At 43.9% G+C, this 25,145-nt stretch overlaps 1 protein-coding gene and 1 long non-coding RNA gene across 5 annotated transcripts; one reads left to right on the forward strand and one right to left on the reverse strand.

Annotated features, from left to right (window-relative positions):
* Window positions 1-2,181: 2,181 nt before the first annotated feature.
* Window positions 2,182-23,742, reverse strand: bcorl1 (BCL6 corepressor-like 1). 4 transcript variants are annotated; one of them, XM_061279542.1, is made up of 12 exons: window positions 23,497-23,742; window positions 16,703-16,780; window positions 14,227-16,620; window positions 13,463-13,562; window positions 12,854-13,300; window positions 9,882-10,063; window positions 7,019-7,279; window positions 6,781-6,947; window positions 5,538-5,683; window positions 4,121-4,198; window positions 3,477-3,648; window positions 2,182-3,245 (listed from the first exon to the last, which is right to left on the reverse strand). In XM_061279542.1, exons 2-12 carry the CDS (start codon window positions 16,706-16,708, stop codon window positions 2,894-2,896), a joined length of 4,305 nt encoding a protein of 1,434 aa, XP_061135526.1. In that variant the 5' UTR covers window positions 16,709-16,780; window positions 23,497-23,742; the 3' UTR covers window positions 2,182-2,893. The 4 variants fall into 4 exon arrangements, with proteins under 4 accessions (XP_061135526.1, XP_061135533.1, XP_061135543.1 ...); XM_061279549.1 differs by lacking the exon at window positions 23,497-23,742 and adding an exon at window positions 22,305-22,534; XM_061279559.1 differs by lacking the exon at window positions 23,497-23,742 and adding an exon at window positions 19,061-19,218 and having other exon boundaries at window positions 12,854-13,294.
* On the forward strand, window positions 6,831-8,054 carry LOC133154675 (uncharacterized). The gene is made up of 2 exons (XR_009714507.1): window positions 6,831-6,972; window positions 7,049-8,054. It is a non-coding gene; the product is annotated as an uncharacterized LOC133154675 (long non-coding RNA).
* Window positions 23,743-25,145: the final 1,403 nt, after the last annotated feature.

Genomic DNA, 25,145 nt, shown 5'->3' on the forward strand with positions numbered 1-25,145 from the left:
TCTCAACATCATACTTTGTCACCGAGAGGCTAAATAAGTAGTGCTGCCAAAAGTATCTGTGTTTGAAAGCTTTGAATTTCCTTTCACTAGCAACATTTTCTCAATATGCCGAAATCATCAAATTCTGTTTAGAGAAATCGATTAAAATGTTGAGCCTTGTATCAAATCAGACATTAAATACCTTTCCAATGTCATCTTTGTTCAGTTTCAAGAGTTTCATGGAGCCAAGATAGGCATGGCTCATCTGTACAGTGCACTTATATATCTCAACATCACAGTTTCATACCAAAAGGTCAAACTGTGCTTACAAGGTGATCACCTTCCGAACCTTTTCTTGAAGCATTAAAAGACAAGTTGATGGCCTCAGCAGGTGAATCACACCTGTGTACTAGGGATATTCCGTACCACAGTATTCACTCTTATGAGTACTTATCTGAAATGAGGGCAAAAGATTGTGAGAAAATACTTTTCTGATACAGATAACTCACAGATGTGTTAAACTGCGACAGCACCAAGTACTTCTTAGGATGACTTAATCAGATTTTCTTATTTACCTTGAGTATTAGTAGCTTGAATCGGCAGCCTTCACGAGGACCCGATACCTTCAAAATAAAGCCGATGATGATACCTTGTGTCGGTACTTGCCCATTCCAAAATTGATCAATAAGTATTTAAATGTCTTTCTTGTGTCGTTTTTAACAATGTCTCACCTGAGTAGTACGTGAACATACTTTGGCATGTCATGTTGTGCAGTCAAACTGAAAATCTCTTTAGAAAACTTTAGAAAAGTTGAAGAGCGGGCAATCCATGTGGTGTATTTCATCAATGTGGCTCAACCTCTTTTGGCTCAGCTGCTCATCAGGCAAGAAAAAGTCCATTTGCAACATCTCACATGATGCAACATCCAGCCTGCATGCAACCATCCCTTTTTTTTTTTTTTAAGCATAGCCAAAATTGTACGAACGCAAAAAAAATACCTTCATTCCTTAGAACCCGTCACACTACCTTTTGATTGCCTATGTGTATACATTTAATTATGTAGTGGTAATTGTAACCACTGTGAAGAATTTAGAGGCTCAAAATGCATTTTAGCCACGAGAAGGGAAGGTGGTGGAAAAAGCTTTGATATTGGCTCACCCTAGTGGACAAAATACAGCAAAACACAATTTGTTGCAGTTATCCACCTATGATAGACAAATCATTTAGGATTACAGTATTTTATTAGAAGGAGCTCAAGTAATGTAGTTTCAACCTGCTTTTCCTCGTTTCTGTTTGTCTTTTATTTAATCTATTTTTCTCACCATAAGACTACATGACGAAGACAAGAACAATAATTGTTCTCTTTTCAATGAAGGAATTAAAAAATATGAGTTAGACATTTTAGAGTGTTCCAGTTTACATCATTTCTGTTGGATGTAATCAAAACTATTAATAGCGTTTAGCTTGATTGTTTTAACAGATTTAAAAAAAAACTAACATTTTCAACATTTTAAATCAAAACATAATATATTGCAGTTTATTTTATTTTTGTGTTTGTCACAACAAATAAATAATTTCGTAAGTTTCCCCTTCTGATTATTTCTACTTTCTCTTTTTTTAATTGCGCTCATTTTCAGGGTCGTGGGTGTGCTGAGCCGAGCTGACTTTTGAGGAGAGGTGGTGTAAACGGTCGCCAGGTACATATAAACAAACAGGTATTCACACTCACATTCAAGGCGATGGATGATTTCAAACGACGCATTTTTAGGGAATGTGGGAGAAATCCAGAGTACGCAGAAAAAGCCCTCATAAGCATGGGGAGAACATGTGTGAGATTGGAACTGTGCGGAGGTCGTGCTAACCACTAGGGCACCGTGCTGCACTTCCAAATTACATTTGTCAACAGTAAATTGTAATCAGAGGTTGCTTTGCGTATCTATAAAGGTCTAATTATTATTATTATTATTATTGTTGTTGTTATTATTATTACAATGTGATGAGCTCACTTGAGGAAAAAAGGAGAGCAGATTCTGATTCAACACAAAAAAAAAATATTGAGAAAAGCTTAGTTCCATTTCTTATTAAAAGATTTAGTGAACATTTGTTGGCCAGTTTTTTTATTCAGTATTTCTATTTAGTATTTTTTAGCAGTTTAAAAGTTTGGTGAGCCAACCCGCTAAACAAAACATAAAAAAATAAAAATATGATTTATAACCATGCTTTATTTTTAATTCCTTATAAAAGAATCAAATTAAAGTCTCTCATAACACACTCTTTGTTTTTCCCCCATTCAACACAACTCCACCTTTACGCCTCTTAAATATATTTTTTCTTTTAGTTTTTTTTATTAAGTTTGTGACTCCAAACCAAAACTTCCTTGATTGTCAATACACACACAAAAAAAAAAATCTATTATAGCACCAGTACAATAAAACTGTACTTTCGCTTGCTCAAATACTGTTCTCAAACCAAGGTCAGGTGGAATAAAGGGATCCTAATAAGCACGTGAAGCACCGACCATACAAAGCAACTTTTCATACATACACAAGAGGTCAAATATATTAAGGAATATTAAATAAAGCACGACAAAACGAGGTGTCAACGGATGCAAAGGACACGGCCGCACGTGTCCGCCCCTGAAAAGTCCCAAAAAAAAAGTGATTCCGCGAGGGAAGGTTGGGGGGCTGTGTCATTGCAGCTTTGAGGTCCATCCACCACAGAGAGAATGAGGAAGAGGAGAGGGGAGTAAAGGCATTTGGGAAAGGGGGGCGGGGGAACAATGTCTGACTATTGTGCGGCGGTCTTGTCTCCGCGGACCACCAACTTCTCTTGAAAAGCCTCGAGTGGAGGCAAGTTAGGAACCTGAAAAGTGAGTGCTTGGACGGAGGTGTTCGAGTTCGTCCTTTGCGGGGGGCTACCGACCTTGCGGCCTCTCCTCTTCCTCCTCCTCCTCCTCGCCATCATCTTGTAGGATGTGAATGGAGGAGCCCAGCAGTCTCTGAAGGTCTGGAACGCACCGCACCAAATCCACCAGCCCATCCTCCTCCTCGTTTCCCCCCTCCTCATCCATGTCCTCCTCATCCTCCTCCTCTTTGTCCTTGCTGGGGGAATCTGGAGGCAAGCCCACCTGACTGACGAGAACTTGCCGGCTGAGCTCGGTGCGAGGCAGGCTGGCCACTTCCAAGTGAGGGTGGCGGGAACAGAAGATCCGCGCAGACATCTTCAGACGCTTCAGCACGTCTGACAGCAGGAACCAGTTGCAAAAGCTGCATTGACGACAACCAAGACAGCAAGAAAAGTTTGAAAAAAATGCTCTTTCTTTTTTTTCCAGGGTAAAAATATTTCTTTCCTTGCAAAAAATGGCTATACTTATTCATGTTCAACTTGAAGGTTTTTGCATTTTTTTTCCAATTCACACACAGGAACAAAATATTTATTTCACTTTTATTTCCCTAAACCTCTTTAAAAGAACACCTTGGCATGCTGTGTTAACTCACCCCTGTGTTACAGACACCTGCACATGGTAGCAGGGCAAAAGGGGCTCTGAGGAGAACTCGAACACCAGGCTGTCTTTGTTAGTTTCCTCGTCGGCATTCACGCTCTCGCCCTCCGCAGACTCCTGGCTCTTCTCCGACAGCAAAAAATCCCAGCAGGGCTCTTCACCTGTCTCTGCGTGGGAGACAAGTGTTGGATGATGATTAAAAAAAAAAAAAAAAAGGGAGTGGGGTGGAGGCCTCGAGTCGCAATTCCCCCAAAACATGATGGAACACCCTGAATTCGATTCAATCAAATGTGTGGAAAAATACATTGCAAAAAGGGTTGTTTGCATCGTGTTGCACTGATGAATCAGAAAAAGTAAGAAGCCCATCTGCAACACAACCCGCAATCGTGTTGTACCTTTGCCATTGGGGCTCCGATTTTTTCCTTTTAAATACTAAAAGTGGTTAGTGCAGTGGTACTTACTAACTTGTGAAAAGATAGAAACAAAAAACAGACACAATTTCTTTCCCTCTACTTTTGTTAAAATTAACCAATTCCGACTCCTGCATGCCCCAACTTGTTTTCCTCTCCGAGGATGAAGGTGCGTCAAACCGCCAAACAGGAGCGTTTTCCTGTTTTTCAACATTGGTACAGAACTTACCGAACAAGGAGCTGCTGTAGAAGTCCCAGTACAAGGTGGGATCCTGCTCACCGCGCCCTTCCAGGTCGGTGAAATACTCTGCGAAAACAACGGTGGCAACAGTGATGTCATGCCAACTGAATTCTGCAAGCAGGCAAGTATGGAGCAGACGAGCACACGAGCGCGTGTGTGTGTGTGGGGGGGGGCTGACAAATGAGATGAAGTGCAAAATGTACTACAGTCAGAGCAGAGATTCTAACCGCTGAACCTCAAGACTGAGTCAGACGTGCTAACCACTATGGGACAATGTGGAGCCTCACTAATTGTTATTTGAAATTAATTTGACCATGGCTATTACCTCACACACGGTTAGTACGTATACTGTACACTAAACAACTACTATCCCTAAATTTGGACGTTTTGTTCACTGATGACTAAATTGTGCATCGCTGTCAATGTGAGTGTGAATGGTTGTTTGTCTATACTATATGCTCTGCAATTAGTTGGAAACCAGTCCATGGTGAACCCTAACAGCAGGCCACATGACTGACGAGAGGTTTGTGAAGCATGATTTAATCATGCAATTCATTCGGGTCACGGAGCTTAAAATGAGCCGTTTTGTTCGGTATAGTGTAACTTCATGTGATGATTGGGCTAGAGTTGGCACACTGTGCAATGTGAACAGCCAGCTTCAACACAGCACTAAACTAATTTGCTAGATAAAAAATGTCAGCACTTTCCCTTTCAATGTCCGTCCAGCAGTATCTATCCATCATTTGAATACAATATCCGCCCATTAGCTGTTGTTAACGCTTGCTAACACAGCTTGTTGAGATCCCGACGCTAACAACTAGCTAAAAATAGTTTGCAGCTTATATCCAATATACTCAAGATGACAAACGGCACAACAAATTCAGGTGTTGTCAGTTGTACAGCAGAATATTAAAATAGTTTTGTGTTCAACTAAATAAAGTCAGATTTCTTACGGCGCAAATGCTTTTGGAAATTGAGAGTATGAAAATAGAGATGAGAGCATTATTATTTCAGTAGATATGCTCCTTGTTGAAATTTTCTTGGGTGGTGCAACATGAGATATTTCACATGTAAATTCTATGTTTGGCTCAATAAATTGGTAAATACTGCCTTATAGAACTCTGCATTGACTGCCAATCACAAACGAGCAAATTTCCAAAAGAAAAGTAATTGAAGTCCATCTGGAAGGAGTAATTATTTTGCAAATAATGACAAGATGCAGCAGAAGATGGCTAAAAAAGGTTCATGTGGGATGCAGTGCCACTAATGTCAGATTTTTCATATGCGATTGTCCAACATTTTAACAGCCTTCAATTAGCTTCTGTTTCATGTGGTGGTGAAATGTGCATTCCTTTAATAAACCTGAAATGTCATCAGAGTGAAGCAGAAGGCTGGTGGCGCTCACCCGTGAGGAAGGTCTTCATGGTGGTGCTGTGTGCCAGTTTGACCGGCGTGTGTCCCGAGTAGGTGGCCAGAGTCGGGTCTGCGCCGTGGTTCAGGAGCAGCCAGACGATGGGAAGGTTGTCGCTAGCCACCGCGTCATGAAGTGGCCTGTCGGGGATGAAAACAATCAAAAATGGATATCATGTAAAAAATATTATGCAAAATAATCAGTCTCACATTAACACCAAAATGTGAGCATTGAGTTGGAGAAGGACAACAAATGTAATTTCATCTGCCCGTTAATATGCAGTAACACGTTGACTCAAGTGACCTCAAACCTCAGAATTGGCAGAGATCTTCCTACAGATGAAACCGTTTAGTTAACTGATGAATGTCATCACATTTCAAATGTTCAATTAGTAATACTGTAGTGTTTCAACACTGTCCTGTTGTGATGTGCCGGGAACACATGTTTATTGTGTTCAATGCCTTCCAGACTCAACCACATTGGGTAAAAATCTGTGATACAGCAAAAAGATATAAAAATATACATATATATATATATATATATGTATATTTTTATATGTATAGGTTTACCCCTCACACACTCTAAACAAAAAAATATGCACTTTTCAACACATTATACGCATATTTGAATCCACAATTATCTAACTATAGAATAAAAAGTGTAGAAAAAAATAGTGCATGTAGTCTGCGCACACGCTTTTGCCTTAAAGAGAATCCCAATAAGTCTTTGTAATTGCACATTTGATATCAAAAGATGGTGGCATATGATTAAAACAAAAAAGACCATTCAGCATTAGCACCATGCATTCAGCATATCCACAATCATGAACCCATATTACATAGACAATTCTTCAATAATAAAATGATTCAACACAAATAGTTCACATTTGCGCCCAGGAACACTTTACACAAACGATATGAAGACAAGAGCAAAAACTAACTTTCAGTTTCCCTTTGTCAGTGCATTGTGGTCCTTCTGCACCATTAAATGTAATATTTTGCCTTTACAGTAAGTCTGTATTCCATTACATTTCTTTTTGGGTGTAAATTTGTGCAAAATGCTACTGAGCATATTTGTTCACCCACATGTGTGCTGGCCTTATATTTAGGCTTGAATGCTGCGTAATACAATTGACATGTTAACATGTGAGGGTGTGTGTGTGTGTGTGTTTTTTTAAATGTTTATAGTAATGGGGTATGAACCCTTAAATGGAATACTGTCCATTTCCTTTTCTTACCGTGTTCCATCCTGAGCACTGCAGTTAACATCAGCACCATGTTTGAGCAACATCTGTACAATCTGAGTCCAGCCGCGAGAGGACGCCTCGTGGAGGGCCGTGTAGCCCGCATTGTCTCGCCGATTCACTTCCCTGATGTCTTTGTCTAGACAGTACTGCACCACTTCCTGATAAAACAACCCCCCAAAGAAGGTACAATTACTGGTTGACTTGACATTTAATTGAATGAGCTTTTTACCTGATAGCCTAAACGGGCGGCGCGTTGCAGCAACGTTTCCCCAGCGTTTTTATTGACGATCAGCCGTCGCACCTCCGGAGGAATTGGACGTTTGGCAGGAGTCTCCGGGCTGCTGTTTTTCCCTGACGAGCTCCTTTTGCCAGACGGAGACGAGGGCACACTCTTGGAGAGGGGCGGGGGGCTGCTGTTCTCTGTGATTGCGTCCTCATCCAGAGCTGCGGGGACGCCACGTTTGCCCAAGCTGCCACGCTTGGTCTTCGTCTAAAAGGAGAGTGATGACTCAAGTCAAATGGAATGCATTGTGATTTCGTTCAATAGGTAAAGAAATAGACGGATTGAAAAAAGACAGACATTGAGCCACCTGGGGGCACTGTTGGATTATATATCGTATTCATCAAACAGCTGCATTGAGAAATACGAACGTAAACGGGACTTGGAATGCAACCTAAGTTGACCTGCGTCCCTGCAGCCTTTGGGAAGTCAAACTACAATATCAAGGATGTTCTGCTTTTATTTTTAAGTACATGTGTGTCAGCAATGCACGCAAGCAAGAGCAGCGACTTGGCTTCAATTTAAATATATTGTTGGTGTAATCAAGGACCATCCTGGCAATTACTTTAATAATAACAATAATAATAACAATTCCAACTTTGGTCCTCATGTTAGGAACAATCATGTTATTTTATATGTTATTTCATTTTATTCTATTTGCTGCACAGTGGAGCGAAGGGAGAAATTTGCTATCGTTATGATTTGGTATTCATCAGATGGTAATGGTAATACATGGAGATTTGACTTGCGCCATTTTGATTTGACTATTCTTAATTGTTTTCACCAATTTTGAATTGTAATTTTCTAATTAATAATATAATCCAATTCACTTTAATTGATTTTTCTTTGTTCTTGATTTTTTTGTCCACCTTTTATTTCTTCTGATACCAAACAACCTTGAAAACCAGCTTTATTTTCCCATGTCAACTTTCCTCAGTTTCCATAGAAAAAATACATTTTTCTCTTTACAGATAGAGTAAACCCACGCTAGAGTGAAGTTCATCATTTGCACCACTGCTATATTGCAGATTTTTAAGCAATCAATTAATTATATATATTTTTTGCATTAGTTTGACAATTCAGAATTTAGAAAAGTGTGTTTTCAATGTAGTACCATGCTGTGCTGAAACAAACAACAATTTACTGGAAGAGATGCAGCATAATTAACAGCAAGAAGAAGCGGCAGAGACCGTTCTCAACACATATCTCATGCTAGTTAGCATTACAGAGCATAGAGAATATGAACTTTGATGTATGGTATATTTGGACATGTCCATGTTGGTTACAGTAGTATTTGCTTGAAGTTTTTATCGTTACTGTAACATATATGCCGATTTGTTAGCCCATCGATGGAGTCCCACATTATATACGCTGTTAGCATTAAGCTATTTTAAACATTCAAACAGTTTTAACAAAAGGATTAACCATTAAACTGCATAGATTGTCTGATTAACAGTACATACTAATGAGTGCCCCCACCTCCACCCCAGCTCTCGCACACCTTTTTCCTTCAGGTAGACTTGCAGAGGTGTGACACGGTAACCGCAGCAAAATTTGGCTTGATATGGTAAACAATCATTCACACTCACACCATTTACCCCCATGGGCAATTTTGAAGACTCGATGAACTTAACATGCCTTTTTTTGAATGTGGGAGAAAGTTGGAGAAAACACAGGCAAGTACAGTGAGAACATGAAAACTTCCTAAAGCAGGGGTCTCAAACTCGCGGCCCTCGCCTTAATATGAAAGTTTAAAGTTAGTGTGGCCCGCGATTTTGATATGAATGCTTGTGTGCGGTGCTGATTCGAATGTGTCTTTTTGGGAGCACATACTTCTGTGAAAAGCTTTTTTCTATCTTGAACTTCAATAAGTCAAAGTACAAGTCCAGACTTATTGATGAGCATCTTCAAACCCTACTGAGGGTCTCAACTGCTTCCTCCCTCACGCCAAATGTGGCTCAGCTATGCGAGAGGAAGCGCTGCCAGGTCTCTAGCAGCAAGAAGCAGGCAGAAGCCATGTACAGAACAATGTTCCTTCCAAGGTTAAAAAACTGTTAATACAGACATGGGAATAATAATAATAAATGTCTCAGGTCAGCAACTACTATATGTGGTTTCTTCAGTTTTCTATATCTGCTGTATTATTATTGTTTTCACTATTATCATTGTATTTATTTATTACTGTTTGATAATTATTTTTCTTACATTTGATAACATTGAGGCGGCTCAGTGGCACACTGGGTAGCACGTCCGCCTCACAGTTAGGAGGGTGCGGGTTCAATTCCACCTCCGGCCCTCCCCGTGTGGAGTTTGCATGTTCGCCCTGGGCCCGCGTGGGTTTTCTCCGGGCACTCCGGTTTCCTCCCACATCCCCAAAACATGCAATTGTCCCTGAGTGCGAGTGCGTATGGTTGTTTGTCTCTGTGTGCCCTGCGATTGGCTGGCAACCGGTTCAGGGTGTCCCCCGCCTACTGCCCGATGACGGCTAGGATAGGCTCCAGCACGCCCGCGACCCCCGTGGGGACTAAGCGGTACAGAAAATGGATGGATTTGACAACATTGAAAGTATTTATCCGAGTCTAAAAAAAAACCTATACCTGACTATACCTCCAGTGCCCCCCAGTTACATTGAGTTTGAGACCCCTGTCCTAAAAGATGACGTGAGCCGAGACTCAAAACCGCGAATGGCACACGTGTTAACCACTGGTGTACTGAGCTGCTGTGTGTGTGTTTTTTTTAAAGGTATCTAAGTGTAACTTCAGTACCACTCAACTTCCGAGGTCTCGTTGAAATTAGAAGCAAAGCAGCTCACCTTTTGCTCATCGCTCTCACACAAGTGTTTGCTTTTGAACTTCCTCTTCCCAGAAGGCTTGTCATTGGACTCGGGCGATGTGTCCCGAGCCTGATAGCGGAGCGAGCCCGAACGTGTGAAGGAGGGTCTTCGTGATGGCGGCTCTGGACTGGAAGCGGCAGGACTTTGAGTCTTCTGCGAATCTGCAATGATCAGGTTGTATTTCGTTACCATTTAAAAACATTTTAGTTCCAGGGATTCTTTACAGTGGAGAATTTTTTCCAAGGTGCCCCAATCCGTCAGTCGAGAGTCTAGACTGACTCTAGACCAGTAGTTCTTAACCTGAGTTCGATCGAACCCTAGGGGTTTGGTGAGTCGGTCTCAGGGGTTCGGCAGAGCCTCCACTGCGAAGGTACGAACATACCTGATTTATCATGTAAATTCGTGACGTTGCATATTGGAACTGGTCTCGCAGAAGTCACACTGATTTGCAGGTACCGTTTTTTTCCATGTATAATGCGCCCCCATGTATAATACGCACCCTAAAAATGGCATGTTGATGCTGGAAAAAAAGCCTGTACCCATGTATAATACGCACCCAAATTTTGACTCCTACTTAAGTCCGTAAACGTAAAATTATTTCAGAAAAAAGATCATCTTTGGGAACAACCGGATGTTATTCTGCCGTACTTGATAGCGAAGAAATGTTTCGGATTTGTGTAGGGTACATTGTAACAGCAAACGAGCAGGTGATCGAGCAAGTGTCTGATACGAGAGCATTGTGTTCGTATGGAGCGTGTTTAAAGTGAACAGCAGAGAAGAAAGCGCATCTGTAATGGCGGCCTCCGTATCATATCCGGATTTAAAAAGAAAAAAACATTTTTTTTTTTTGTACCCATGTATAATGCGCACCCCAGATTTTAGGACAATAAATTCGTTAAATTTTGCGCATTATACATGGAAAAAACGGTATGTTATTTGTTGTGAGTTCATGCATTGTGTTGCATGGTGTGTACAGCTCATTTTGTACACCAGTACACCACCAGTACCATTTACGTCTTGTATTTGAGAGAAAAAAAAAAGTATTTTTCACTAAAGGAGGGGTTCGGGTGAATGCGCATATGAAATTAGTGGGGTTCGGTACCTCCAACAAGGTTAAGAACCACTGCTCTAGACTCTAGATGCAGCTGGTATGGATGGACAACAAAAGATACATTTCTGATTCGTGAAAATATATAAATAATGTTACAGTATCAACAAGTAATGTTTACTAATAATTCTTTGAAAATTCTGCATGTGGTCATTCTTTCACTTTTTACCGAACAAAACTCCAAGTGTATCAAACCGAAAACCGTGACCACAAAACTAAGAAGAAAAGGTGGAACGGTTTTATTTATTTATTTATTTATTTATTTATTTATTTATTTATTTATTTATTTATTTATTTATTTATTTATTTATTTATTTATTTATTTATTTATTTATTTATTTATTTATTTATTTATTTATTTATAGCGTACGAGTCGTAAACAGCAAATGGAGCGCACTTATATTGTACTTTTATTGACAGCATGGTGCTCAAAGAGCTTTACAAAGTCTCATATTCACCCATTCATACCAGCAGCAGCTCATGCTTGAATTACTTTCATCTGGCCTGCCTGACACACTGACGCAGCGTATCGTCGTTTGGAGGAGCATCTACAGCACGCACCGCTCTGGTTTTGGTGCACGCTGAATAACCGAACGGCACTTTTGAACAGTGTTCTGTTTGGGAACTCAGAGCATTATTCAAATGTGCCGTTGAATCAGTAAATTGAGCCATAGAAGCCAAATTGTAAACAGTTGCGTTTATGGGGAGGGACGGGTGCGCTTAGTCACCCACACCAAGGATGATGAAACATTGACAAATAACTATGTGGGCATCTTGAGCTAAAGGTGTGGGGGGGGGGGGGTGCGTGTGAGTGTGTGAGCGTGCATGCGCGCGTACGTGCATGCGTACCTGCGTGCGTACGTGCGTGTATCAAACTGGTATCCATCATAATAATCAGTAATCAATAATTAGCTTTTTTTAAGTGAACATAGGTTTATAAATCATTCCTTTTTTGATTTTAATCATTCTATATAAAGTGGAACAGCAACGCTTTTGTTATTAAAGTATCACGGGCCCCTCTTCAACCTGTTCTGAGAAGCAGCAGAGGGCGAGTCATTTTGGTGAGGTCACTTTAAATGCAAATGAGAATTTCAAACCCCGTCCCCTGCAGCCCGCAATGTTAGCGGTTAGACATATTTGTAGTTTGTTAGCAGAGATACAGCTATCTTGCGGCGCAGAAACTTTTTTGATTGATTAAAAGATGTCAACAGAAGAAGTCTTGTCCATCCAATCGTACATGTTCGAGCCCGAATCTGACCCAGAGCGAGAAGACAGTGAGAGCGACGGACCCGCAGACCCACGACTTCAGATGAACGTATCACAGTGGTGTTTTTTGACTGTTAACTGACTGGTCTCGCTGCGAGGAATAAAGATGGCAGATTTGTGAAACAGTTTGGCCACAACCATTACCTTGTTTGGCAGTCCCGCTGCCAAGACTGTGACTCAATTGTTCAAAATACGTAATGGGGAATGGATGAAATTAAGTGGATTTAAAAAAAAAAAAAAACTACCCCAAACAGATTACAAAAGTATCTCTGCAGCACATGGAGGGATTAGATGAAAATTCTCTACAATCCTGGAGACAATAAAATGTATATAAAAGCTAAAAAGTGGATTTTGCATGAAATTTTGAAATGAGCGTGAATTATTTTGTTTAAATGCAGTATTTTACATCTACTATATTTTGACCTTGAAAAAAAAACGTCATCCAAGAATGATCTAGCTCCATCGTAAAAAGTCAAATGTGAACACCCTTGGTATAGAAGCTTAAATGAAACCTCATGGATTGATGTGGTGGCAGGTAACAAAGCATGCTCCTCTTAAAAGAAAATGATAAACCTACCAGCTGTCACTCCACCGTCTGACTCATCAAGGTGCTCTTCTTCTTCCACTTTGTCCTTCTCTGTGATGTAGTCCCCTGTCTGGTACTTTCTGTTACGGCAGTGCCTCCTCTTTTTATGTGTTGGAGCATCGTCTTCCGCATCGCCTGCCTTGCCCTTGTCCCGGACGTCCCGCTCCAACAGTCGGTTGGAGCGAGGCCTACCTCTCGGACGGCGGGCCGGCGTCTGTGGGGGTGAGGGGGAAGGGGCCCTTTGAGGGGGTGGCGGGGGCGGCGGAGGGGGGGAAGGTGTCGCAAAGCCCCAGAGGTCCAGTCTGGCCTCGTCTGCACGCCGCCGTCCTCTCCTCAACCTCGAGAAGGAGGCGTCCTTAGCCGAGCCCTCCTTGGTGGCCGCAGCGGACTTCAAGACACGGGTCTCTTCACCGTCGGGCCTGCTGCCACCATCTGTAACTGATTAAATCACATTTGAACGTCACTCTCCCACCAGCGCCCGTGCATACAGGTGCAGGTGACACATCGGAAACATTTGCATTCTCAGCTTATTGACCTGAAGAGTAAGAGTAAGCAGCTCAATAAAAGCCAACACAAACCTAATCTGAGCAAAGCCCATACCGGTTTTGTTGTGGAGTCCGTCGTCTTTCTTCGTCTTTGTCTGCTCTTTACTCTGTGGGCAAAGTCGTTGCTCCAATTCGGATGTTTTTTGTTTTGTTTGCTGGAGGGCCCAGAGGACGTGAGCAATGTTATTTGTTGATCCAAATGACAACTTCATACATTCTAGCACAGACACACACTACCCGCTAACGATTAGAGATTTTGGAGTTCAAGCTAAATTTCTGAATGAACCTAGAATGCACTTATTCTTCCCGCTGTAGGTTTTGAATGTTCAACTGTTGAATGTTTCAGTACATTTTTGCACAACAGGCAAAATTCACCACCGATCCATCCAAAACTCAACGGACATCCACTTCTACGCATTTTTGTGACTCTTCCTGCTGATGACACTCTGAATTCAGTCACCACTTCCCTTTGACAAATTCCCGTTTGAAGCCTCACCGTTGGAGATGCACCGAAACAAAAATTCTCAGCAGAAACCAAAAACCAAATATAAACGATCCAAGGCCCAAAACAGAAACACCAAAAGAAATGATATTGAAACAAATCCTTGGCTAGGTCATTTTCTGAACATGGCCACATTTGTAAAGTGTTGCTATGTGGATCCATTTTCCAAAAGGAATTGAGTTTCATGAGACCAGCATCAGCCAATCTTTTGAACGTTATGGTGCATTTTAGGATCATGTTCAGAGTTCACCCGAACCAAAACATTTTGTGAGTAGCGTAATACAATGATAAAAAGCAAACATGTAAAGATACTTAACCTTTCGGGAAACGAGTGTCGCGTCTTTTTCCTTCTCTCCTGCCGTCTTCTTTGGCGACTCTGCCAACGACTTCTCCTTTGAGAGCTTCTTGGGACTAACTTTCTTTTGTTTAACAGCTTTGGTTGGCGACTCCTCTTTGGTTCCATTTGTTTTTTTCTCGCCACCTCGGCCCGACAGAATGGACGCAACTAAACCTCCCAGATTTTCATCCGGGGGACCATCTGACTCTTTGCTGTCTTTTTTCAGGACTTCCCCCTCTAACACCTGGGCTAGTTTGCTCTCCAGCCTGTTGCCATTTGTTGATGCGTTGCTTCTGAGGCTATGAGACAGTCCAAAGGGCTTGGACAAAGCATGTTTGTGTTCTAACTGATGGCTGCGGTGCGCTGCGTTATTCTCCGAGATCTCAGAGGGCTTCAACCTTTCCAGCTTCTTTCTGGATGGAGTTAAGCCCCCTTGAGACAAGGCTCCAGGCCGCTTTTCGGTGGACCAGTATGCTGGGGGTTCATATGGAGAGGACTGTTTAGGCAGGGTCTCTTTGAGAAGAGTCAGAACATTGTCTTTTCTTGACACAGCATGAGCATCACTTGCCGGTGCACTTGTTTCAACGTCTTGCTGCTTCACGATAGACGCGAGGTTGGAGAGCGGAGACGGTTTCTCCCAGGAATTCTCCGCAGGAACGGATGGACTCTGAAACTTGGAACTTTCCACATTCCCTTTGGGTGTTGGTGAACCTGGTGAGATTTTTCTCTGAGCCGCGGATGCTTGGTGGGGAGGATGAGAGGGCTGTTGCCAGGCCGAGTAAGGACCCGTTGCTTTGCCAGGCCTAAGATGCGTGTTGGTGGCGCTTGACAGGGCCGTCATGAGGGCCCCTTTGGCCGGACAGTTCTTGGTGATGGCTGGGCTCGTGTTTTTAGCGTGCTTGACACTCTGCTTCAGCGGGGTGGGCTTCTTTCCTCCCGAGGTCACTTGTTCTCCTTGGTCGATAATGGATATAAACTCCTGCTTAGCGAAACTCTGGAACTCATCTGCAAAAGTCCTTTTTCCATCTTTGCCTCGAAGCGTAGAGGCCAGTATGGGACTTGCTACACCTACGTATGTTCCTGGGATATTTTTAATGGGCTCTTGCGAAGGTTCCTTGCTCCATGCCGTCTTGAGATCAGAGACCTGTTGATTCTGTGGCCGGATGGATTGCTTTTGATGGGATCCGTTTCGGTGTGTATTGGGTAATATGGGGTGTTTTCCAGCTGCGCTATGCGTCCTCTTTGAGTTCACAAAGTCTGTTTTATTTGACTCGCTCTTTTGAGGCTCCTTTGTCGAAACCGGAGGGTCATTTGTGCATTTTGGACGTTTTGATTTGGCTGACAAATCCAGGGGTAGGTCCCTCGGCTCCTGCGAGCCCGCTACTCGATGCTCTTCTGTTTTCAGAGTGCCCACGAGGCTCTTGTCTAAGCTGAGGCTCTTTTCCACGTGGTTAAGAAGTCGACTCTGCGAGGCAATGCTGGCCAGTGCAGAGCCGCAGCAAATGGCAGCAGTGGGCGACAACGTGTAGTGGGTCGGTGGCGAGGATTTCAGCAACGGGTGCTGCAGTGGGAGGGCGATGGCCGGCGAGGCCACCACGGAGGCCAGGGACTTATGCTCCCCGACAGATTTGGCGTTCTTGCTGGACGAGTGGTTGGCCTTAAGTTTAGAGGCTTTTTTCTCGGAAGCCGGAGTCCGGGCCACGGAGAAGGGATAGTGATAGGGCCGCATGAGGGGCGTCCCTGCTACACCTGAGGTTTGAGGTTGGATGTCTTTTGGAACCTGGCTGGCGGTGGCTTCTCTCAGAGCCGCGATTTGGCCCAATGCTGGTGGGAGAGTGATTTTGCAAAGGGGGGAGGAGAATTCAGTGGAAGGCAGGAAGGCAACTGGCTGGGCTGGTTTGAACAAGGAGCACTGGAAACCAGGTGGAGCAGATGGTGTTTGCGTATGTGATTTCTTGCTGTGACAGGGATTGGCCGAGTCCTCCCGGCTGACTTTTATGCCACTCGATCGCTGAGGAGCGGGGAAGGCCCCCGCGCCGTCGGCCTTGATTTTAGCGGCCTCTACCGCTCTTTTGTCTGTCCTCTTCTCAGCGCCGGCGGGGGCTGAGCTCGACATTGGTTCATTGTTGAGCTGCCGGGGTGGAGAAAGCTCCGGGCTGTGGTTGTAATTACTGGTGTCCTCGCAGGCTCTCGCTGTCTTACAGTCTGTTGTCGGAGTGGTCTTGTTTTGCTGACCGAGGGTAACGTCGCCTCGAAACTCGAGGGGCAGCGTTTGGGGAGGATTTCCCACCATGCTCATGGACGCGTTATTTGGAGCATTGATCTCTCTGCTCACCGTGCCTCCATCCCCTACATTCATTAGTGAAGAATCCACCTAGGTAATAGAGGAGAGAGTTCCAGCAGCCATTTTTAATAAGATACTCCCATATAGCAGCGTAATAAAAAATAATGCGTACCTGCATAGGTGTTTCTTTAGCACAACATGCTTCAAAGGGTCGCTGTGTCAGTCAGATTTTCTTTAAATACAATACAGGCTGCAAGGAGAAAACCAATTCAGGACCACATATATAATGTTTGCTTCAGAATGAGTGAACTTCCTTTCTACCAAATTGCTTCTGAGCATAAAAGGAAGGAGAGCCTTGTATTTCAAAATAGACAAAAGCACGCTGCACGTTTGTCCACTTTTAGTGTTACACACAAAACAGGAATTTCTGTGCTCTTCCATCCTCGTGTAAATCAAAATTGAATGTTTAAAAGTCCAGTTTCAAAGTGTCGCTACTCGTTCACATTACATATGTACTGAAGGCATCTAGACTTGTGAAGGAGAATGAAACGTATTTTTTGTCCACATACTAACAGAGATATCGCCATATAGAATTATTCAGACTCCGGCTGGGGAAAATTGCTTTAAAAACTAGCCTCTTTTTTTGGGTATGTTTCTGTCCCCTATTAAATTTTGACAAACAGATAGCCTCGAGGCTCTCTGCGTGAATGAAGCCTTGCATGGAAAGTGAACAGATTTGTGACGATTGTCAGAATGTTAAGCAGAATTGCAAACAAGCACATTTGAATATGATTTCTAACCGGTGTCCTGCAAACAATGTATGCCTTGGAAGAGTGTGCAGCTGTGTTAATTATCTACAACAAATAATGTGTCTACATTAGCAACATATAGCGACAGAAAAATGAAATATTATTATGTTTTCTGCATAGTTTGGAGGTTGTCATCTCCGAATAATTTTGGGCTATCCGTGGCTCTTGAAGGTCTGACATGACGTCTGACGTCATCCGACCAGAGTTGTGCTAGTTTGGTGTTATTTTTAACTTGCATTTGCCGTATAGTATCGCACCGACGGATGTACCGAAAACACATGGAAGTCACTGCTAAAACTAAAAAATTCTGTTCATTTTCAAACAGATACATCTTGTTGCTTGTGTAACTAAGCTCACCTGATTCCTCGGGGGATTAAATGGCTTATGTTTTTGGGTGTATCATAAAATCGCCAAATATTTTTTCAAGATGAGGTAGCGACAAGCTCTTTCATTAAAACAAAATATCGATGAACAATGAAGTACACGGGCAAACAACACTTCAGTGTGAATGTTTGTTGGAGCCATGCTAATGACCACAACTAGTGCAATCTCTGCCTCAATTTGAGCCAGGAAACCCCCTGAATGTTCTTACACTAGATAGCACAAAATGCATTATCCCCAGTATTCACTTTTTGTGACATTTTTCTTGGGTTAAAAATAATGACTTGGTTAAAAACAACACACAACATGTAATGGTTCAGTCAAACCAAGACAATTGGTTTGACTGACGTAAAATGTGGGCCTTGTTTCAATAAAGGTCGGAAAACATTCATACACTTGGGAAAACAGTGGCACAAGTAAGCAAACGGCAAGTAGGGGTGAGTTCTGGGAGCTGTTCTAGAACGAGGCAGGAAATCTTTTTCGGGGTGAGAGGGATAAATACAACACATTGGAGTGAGCCAATAAAGTAGGAAAATCACAAAAGACCATCTCCACTGAACGGTGCATTCGTTCTCCTCGCTCTATGTGGGCCAACAGATGCACACACTGAGCGTTGCAGTTTATTGTGAATGCATCGCGCAGCTTCGCAGCCTACTTTCGGCTTTCACTGTCCAGCACGAAGGACGAGTAAGCGCGGGCAAGTGCAATCGGAACGTCTTAATGCTGCGACCATCAGTCTCAAGTCTGATGAGAAGCACCGCAACGACACGGGGATGGTGGAAGCAAATGGGGTTCCGTGCCCCCCCCCCCCCCCACACTTCCTCCAAAACGGCTCATTTAGATGCCACATGAAGGAAAGCAACAACAAAAAACTATTCAATACCCCGAACGCCTGTCTGCACAGAATCAATATTAAAGCAAAGGGGGATAAAGTCAGACACGGGGGGTGGGCGACACAAGTTAATGCGCAAGCTTGTGTTCCGGAGCAGTCACCGCTGTCACGGAGGAAGGAGGAGAAGACGGAGCCCGACAACTCCGCGGCCGGGCAGTGGCGACTGCGACCGAGGCTCCCCCGCCGGCTCGCACGCAGAGCCGGGCTGCTGTTATTTATCCTCAGCCGACCTAGCACGGAGCGACGGGAGCAGCGGCGGGTGTCCCGTCCTCTCTCGCCACTTGCGAGGCTTCCGTACGTGGACCCCGACCCCACGAAACCGCCAGCTACCAGCACCACTGCCCCCCCTCCCAACACGCACCACCCCCTCCCTCCACCTTATTTTTCCTCTCTCCCCTTCTGAGTCGCCACATAAAAGATGTCCAATGACACGAGCAGCCCCGCTCACCCGGATGGTGCGTGAACGTTGCACGGAGGACGGCTCCGTTCCGCGGCTGCCTCCCGGGCCTCCGGCGGTCCGCGTCTCTTCACTAACCTCGACGGTTTTTGGTTCTCAAAGTCCGGGGAGGGGGGTGCTTAGGGAGGGAGAAGGGGAGGGGGGGGGTCGTTAAGACTGTCCGTTCCGTATCTCCAGTCTGGTGGGAGCGAGAAAGCGAGTGAGGTGGGGGGGAAGCCTATGGGAAATGTAGTGCTCGGCGATCCACGCCCAGGATTAGACGCTGGGGGAGCAGGGAGGGATGAGGACTACGGGTACCGGCATGCACCGCGGCGTCACAGCCGCTTCAGGAGGCACGAGGGGGGATCGCGACCACAGCGTAACGGCGGCGGTGTTGGTGGTGCGAGTCAATAACTGAAGGGGAAAAAGTCTTTATGTGAGCAGGTCACCAAGGCATAAGCTGTCATTTAAAAGCTAAGAGTTTTGAAAGGAAGCCAAAGGGAAATGTAGTAAAACGAGGAAATAAAGTGTGGGACAGGTTTGTTGGTGAAGATAAGGAAGCAAGTGTGTTTGGGGGGGGGGCGAAAAAAAGCACATGCGCTTTTTATGAAGGCTTTCCAAACGTAAATCGTAACTTGGTGCTTTAAATTTACTGAAATCCAACCAGATCCACCCGCGACTGTTATTTTGTACTTTTGTCAGACTTTTCCCAGCTCTGGACTCAAATCAGAAAATTGGTTACATGCAGCAGCATGGTGATTTGTTTTGTACATCTGCCTCACAGCTCTGAGGTTCTGGGTTTGGATCTTCCTGTGTGGAGTTTGCATCATTCTCTGTCCTTGTATTGGGTTTTCACCATCCATATTTCATTGCACATCCCATAATAAGCAGGTCAAGTTATTTGATATATTAACACATAATCTTACAATAAATAACAGAAATAAAATGATTAGGAACGCATGCGCCAGCTTGACAATTAACACTAAAACATCTCAACTGGGACCTGCTTTGGTTGTGGATCCCAAGGTCCAAGAAACACAGATTTAAAGAAGACACTTAGAAAACAAGCACCTATCTACTTTTTACACGGCGCTGCCAAACCTCAAGCAGTTACTCCAAATGTTTGTTTGGATAAAAAGTGTTTCAGATGTGTTTGTTCATCAAACTCAGCTGTGGAACGCCACAGACCCCAAATTCCATCTATTCATCCATTGTCTAAATCACTTCTCCTCACGAGAGTCGCAGGCGCTCTGGAGCCTATCCCACCTGACTTTCAGGCGAGGGACACCCTGCACTGGTTGCCAGCCAATCGCAGGGCACACATAGACAAACAACCATTTGCACTCGCACTCACACTTAGGGCCAATTTGGAGTCCTCAATCCGCCTACCATGCATGTTTTTGGAATATGGGAAGAAACCGGAGTATCCGGAGAAAACCCATGCAGGGACAGGGAGAACATGCAAACTCCACATAGGAAGGCCAGAGCCCCAAATTTCAACATATATTATTTATAATGTCTTGCTTGTCCAAGGGCTTTTGGAAACAAAGTCACAAATTCAGTTTCTCATTAATTTACACCATTTTTGCGCAAAGAAGACGTTGGAGCACAAGCCTCAAAACAACGGGAACAATTAGCATCACGCATTTGGGCTACTAACAAGGGGTGATGACTAAAAGTAAATGCACGATATGCACGAGTGATATTTCGGTGATTCGCTGGGTAAAAGCTTTGGATTTGCTGCAAATGAGTCCACTGAAACAGCTAATTGTATTTGTGAGATATTATGATGAGTTTGGCATGGCAAAATAAGAGATGGGCTGTTATTTTAGTTTGTATTTTTGCTGTTTGACATAAAAAGGATATTGGTTTGTTTTAAGGTTAAAGTGCGACTTTGTATGGCCTGACCGACTTCAATACATGGACTCATTCGAAAAATCATTTGTGGCCCTTTTTGAGAGAGTATCTGTGCATTAGAAGCATCTCTTCAGTATGATGCAGCCCAATTCTACCAGACAGCCAACTGTCATGAAAAGATCCAATACAATCAACACATTGTTGCGTCTTAGATTTTCTGTTTAACCAGTTAAATAGATCAATGAATGACAGAAGAAATGTTTTTGGGAATGCTTAAATAATGCAATGTAAAGACACTAAATATGAAATAATCATTGAAAGTGTTAAAATTATGAATATGCATGAACAATTTTACCTTATGTTGTGCATCGCGTGTCATGTTTTTGGGCTAATGTAGGGAAAATACCACATTGAAACATCTGAAAAGGAACTATGGAAATGTTGCGTATTTCAGAAGTGTCTTGGCTGTGATTGAAAAAGCTCTATTTTAATCAGTCTATCCCAAATTTAGTCAGCTCACAAAATAAGTGAAATAAAGTAGAATAAATGAAGTAAAATAATGTGGCAATGTTATAACGCTTGGGCAAAGTGTGATTTATTATAAGATATTTGATTTACACACCCATTTTCAACTTAAAAATGAGCTTTGCACATTAGAGAGAAATTAAGTTTAGCCTGGGTTGTTCCTGGGATTTAAGGAGAGTCTTCACCGCATGAAGTGCATTTTTATTTTTTCAAAAGCAACCCACCTTTAATCCGTTTGTGTTGTAAGATGAATTTCAAATTACATCAAAATGTTTTGGCGTAATCGCTTGTGGTAGCCTATAGTTAGACAGCTGAAGATAAACATTTCAGGGAAGGCATCAATTAGTCATGTTTTGTTTTACGAATCACTAAAAGGTGGGGGATTGCAAAATGGGGTTGATCGATCTGCGTCTGTTAACATCATTTCAATGGTTTTCTTTCTGAAATTCAGATTCACACCAGATCTTGAAACCAAATGAGTGATTCAAACCTCAAGCCTTAAAACGCTGTCAGATGTGCTACCCTTATATAAAAAGTCTAAAGTGGGATCTTTGAAAAGGCATAAGTTTCGATTGTTTGTGACAGCAAGTCTTCAACACACACCTGGAGAGAAAAGTTGCACTAGCAGGTTGTGTCCCTTCCCCCTGCACACCCACTAATAACAATAATAATACTGTAATCATAATGAACACTATGTATGGCCATGCATTCATCTTTCTCCATAATCACATTTTGTCTCGGTAGTTAAGCAGCCCTCGCTGTAATTAGGCCACTTGTCTTATTATACCAAAGGCCTGGCTGGATCGGTTTCTTTAAGGCATTCGCTACTTTTCTCAACACTTGTGCTAGTGAGGAACTAGAAAAATATACACACGGTGTAAATGCTCGGGGGCTTGCTTCCTTTTCCCATCCAGCCTGGTGTTAGGCGGTGCAGTTGGTGGCGGGAGGGAGGCAATGCTCAAGCCAGCGGTCCGGCCTGAAACTATTTGGCTGCGTGGATCATCGGCATGTGGGAGCCTTTTCGACATGCCCTTCGCCATTCGCCTTGTAATGGCTGCGCACAGGCGGCCACATCGCTAACAGATTGCTCAATGTGAACATGGCAACCATCGCTTTGATGATAAAACTAAACAAGAAGGGGCATTTGGAAACGAAACGAAAGAAAAAGGGAGAGGGCGACGGGGACAGAAAAACGGAGCACGGTGGAAGCCTCGGGAGTGACACACAGACACACGCGCAAACACGCACACACTCACGCAAACACAAGCGCACGCACAACACGCGCTCACGCAAACACACGCGCGCGCGCACACACCACGGATCGAGAGCTCCGCTGCCACGGACCGGGGCAAGCGGCAGCACTCTTCCCGGTAGTGCGCGCCCACTCCGGGGCTTGGGCGAACCTGTGACTTGGCATCGGATAACGACGTCGGAAGTGCGAAAATAAATAAATAGAAATAACGCATGCTGCGTTAATTGTGTTTATTGCTAAGGCCTGTTTGTGTTTAAGGGACAAGACACTCGCCTTCAAAGTACACCCCCCCCCCCCCCCTCTTCTTGGGAGACTATTTTAGGCCGCCATGGCTTCACCAAACGAGGATGTCCCGTCCAAGTTCACCTGGAGCGGGGCATGTGGGTATCCATTTTGGCTCAAGTCATTAAATACATCATAAAGGGATCTTGATGTTCGCCGGGGTTAATAATGCATTGCTCGTCGACATGCATTCGGCACCTGAATGCATCACTTCTCGTTTAGTTTGGGTACCCCCTCCCCGCCCCCTAACCTAACCGCGTACCTCCAAATGCATTTGCTTTTGCAGACACACGCCGTGTCATCCCAACTTGCTCGTGTGTGAGAGCCCTCCACACAATGCCGCGGGATAGCAGCGAGACGTCGCCGGGGAGAAGATAAAAACCGGGGTGACGACGACAATAAAAACACATCCAGGTCAAAGTTTGGCAGAGTTTGGACTCGTTCTCGTACTCCTTGTGCAGCGTGCGCCCACCTCCCCTACCCGTAACGCCTTTGTTATTAGTAATCGCACGCTATTGCGCCGTCTTCTTACCTTGGCGCTTCGAGCTGTGTGCAGCCGCAAAGCCTGCGTGTGCACGGCGCAACAAGCGAGCCTTCCGTCTGTGTAGAGCGAGGGGAAGGTGGGGGTGATGAGCCGGGGGTCCCGCTGAGGTTGCTTCTCTGCTAAGGATAAAAAGAGGTGGTATTTCCTCCGAAAATGTTTTTGTTGTTATTGTTGTTGCTTGTCCTCGCGATCTTCGCTTATTGCCCGAGCTTTGGGTCTGCAGCAGCTGGAGATGAGAATCGCGCACCCTGGGTCCTAGCGCCGGACACGAGCCCTACAGGTGAATTGAACAGACTGAAGCTCAGTGGGTTTCTGTGCTTATGTTCGTGGGTGGGGGAATCCCGTCACAGTGGACCGCACAGACTTGCATGCAGTGCTTACCTGATGAGAAGTTCATTATTTAGTCGTTTGGAAGCGCATATGTAGGCATTGCAAAGATTTGGAATATTTCTCATCAACAGCAAGGATTGATGATGGTTATCTGGCTAACGTGAATGCTCTCCACACTTTCACTGTCATTTATAAGTACAATAATGTGAACTCAGAGATTTGTTTTAGGATACATTACACATGTAAAGGTAATTATTGTGCAGACTGAGAAATATGAGGTTACAAATTGTAAAGATATAACATGAAACTGTTTTTCACCATTTCAGTTTCCCTTATTTTTCAGGGGGTGCCAATCCAAGTGACTCACTTGAGCGCCTTTGTCCGCTTTAGTGGTGCAACTGCGAGTTACTTTATAATTATTTACTAGGCCCATTCCTACAACCACGGCATGCAGTTAGCCAGCAAGCTATGCTCACACTTTAACAATGCATTTTCACTGGATGCAAAAATTTACACAACACCTGGGTGACATCACTTAAAATCACAAGTGAGAGAAGGTGACGCTGTACATGAGCCCGTCCGCCGGGCCAAAAAATGCCCCGGAAGCTTGTTGACTTGAGAGCTAGGTGGAGGCTGGTGCCTGTTTTCATGGCATGGAACAGAGGCGTAGCCAAGCCGGGGCGAGCCGGGGCGGCGCCCCGGTCAGGACTCCCTGCGCCCCGGTTGAAAAAAATCGAGCTTTTTCGATTCTTCATTTTCATGCCGTTTTTTTCTTTCGGTCTTGCGCGAATGTGCTTGCGCTATTGTATGTGCGTGATGTTATCCATTCACCGTTTGCCTCCCGGACCCGGATGTTGTTTTAGCGATCAGCGAACGGCGTGGGTGATGTTCGATTATTTTTCCTGTGGCCGTGCGCCCCTACTGAAAAAATTCCTGGCTACGCCTCTGGCATGGAAAGTCCCGGGATGACCCAGTGTGATATAGTCCAGTAAAGCTCAAGCTTTAAGCACAAATATGTTGTTGTTGTTTTCTTTGATGGCTGAAACATGAAGGAATGTGATGGCGTAAGAACGTTACATCCATTTTTCAACAGAGCATTTCGGCCAGTTTAATACTCAAATCTTGATAAAAACTGTCACTCGTCTGAGTCTCCTCTTTATCGCTACTGCATCCTCCTCAGCTGACACTGACAGCAATGCTACTGCAACTGGCAAGAACATCTGGCCTTTATTTGTAGTCTGTTATGCATATTCAGCATCACTGCAATAAAGGTGAAAACATTTTTTTTCTTACCTCTTTCTGATTCA

The sequence above is a fragment of the Syngnathus typhle genome, linkage group LG1, assembly GCF_033458585.1.
Source record: "Syngnathus typhle isolate RoL2023-S1 ecotype Sweden linkage group LG1, RoL_Styp_1.0, whole genome shotgun sequence".
In the NCBI taxonomy this organism is placed as follows: Eukaryota; Metazoa; Chordata; class Actinopteri; order Syngnathiformes; family Syngnathidae; genus Syngnathus; species Syngnathus typhle.

Excerpts from the sequence above, each read along its gene's own strand:
- bcorl1 (XM_061279542.1), bottom strand. Across the intron at positions 7,280-9,881 it reads GTGAGAGCGATGAGCAAAAG|ACGAAGACCAAGCGTGGCAG; the intron begins GTGAGCTGCTTT and ends CTCTCCTTTTAG. Across the intron at positions 3,246-3,476 it reads CAGGTGTCTGTAACACAGGG|CTTTTGCAACTGGTTCCTGC; the intron begins GTGAGTTAACAC and ends TCGTCAATGCAG.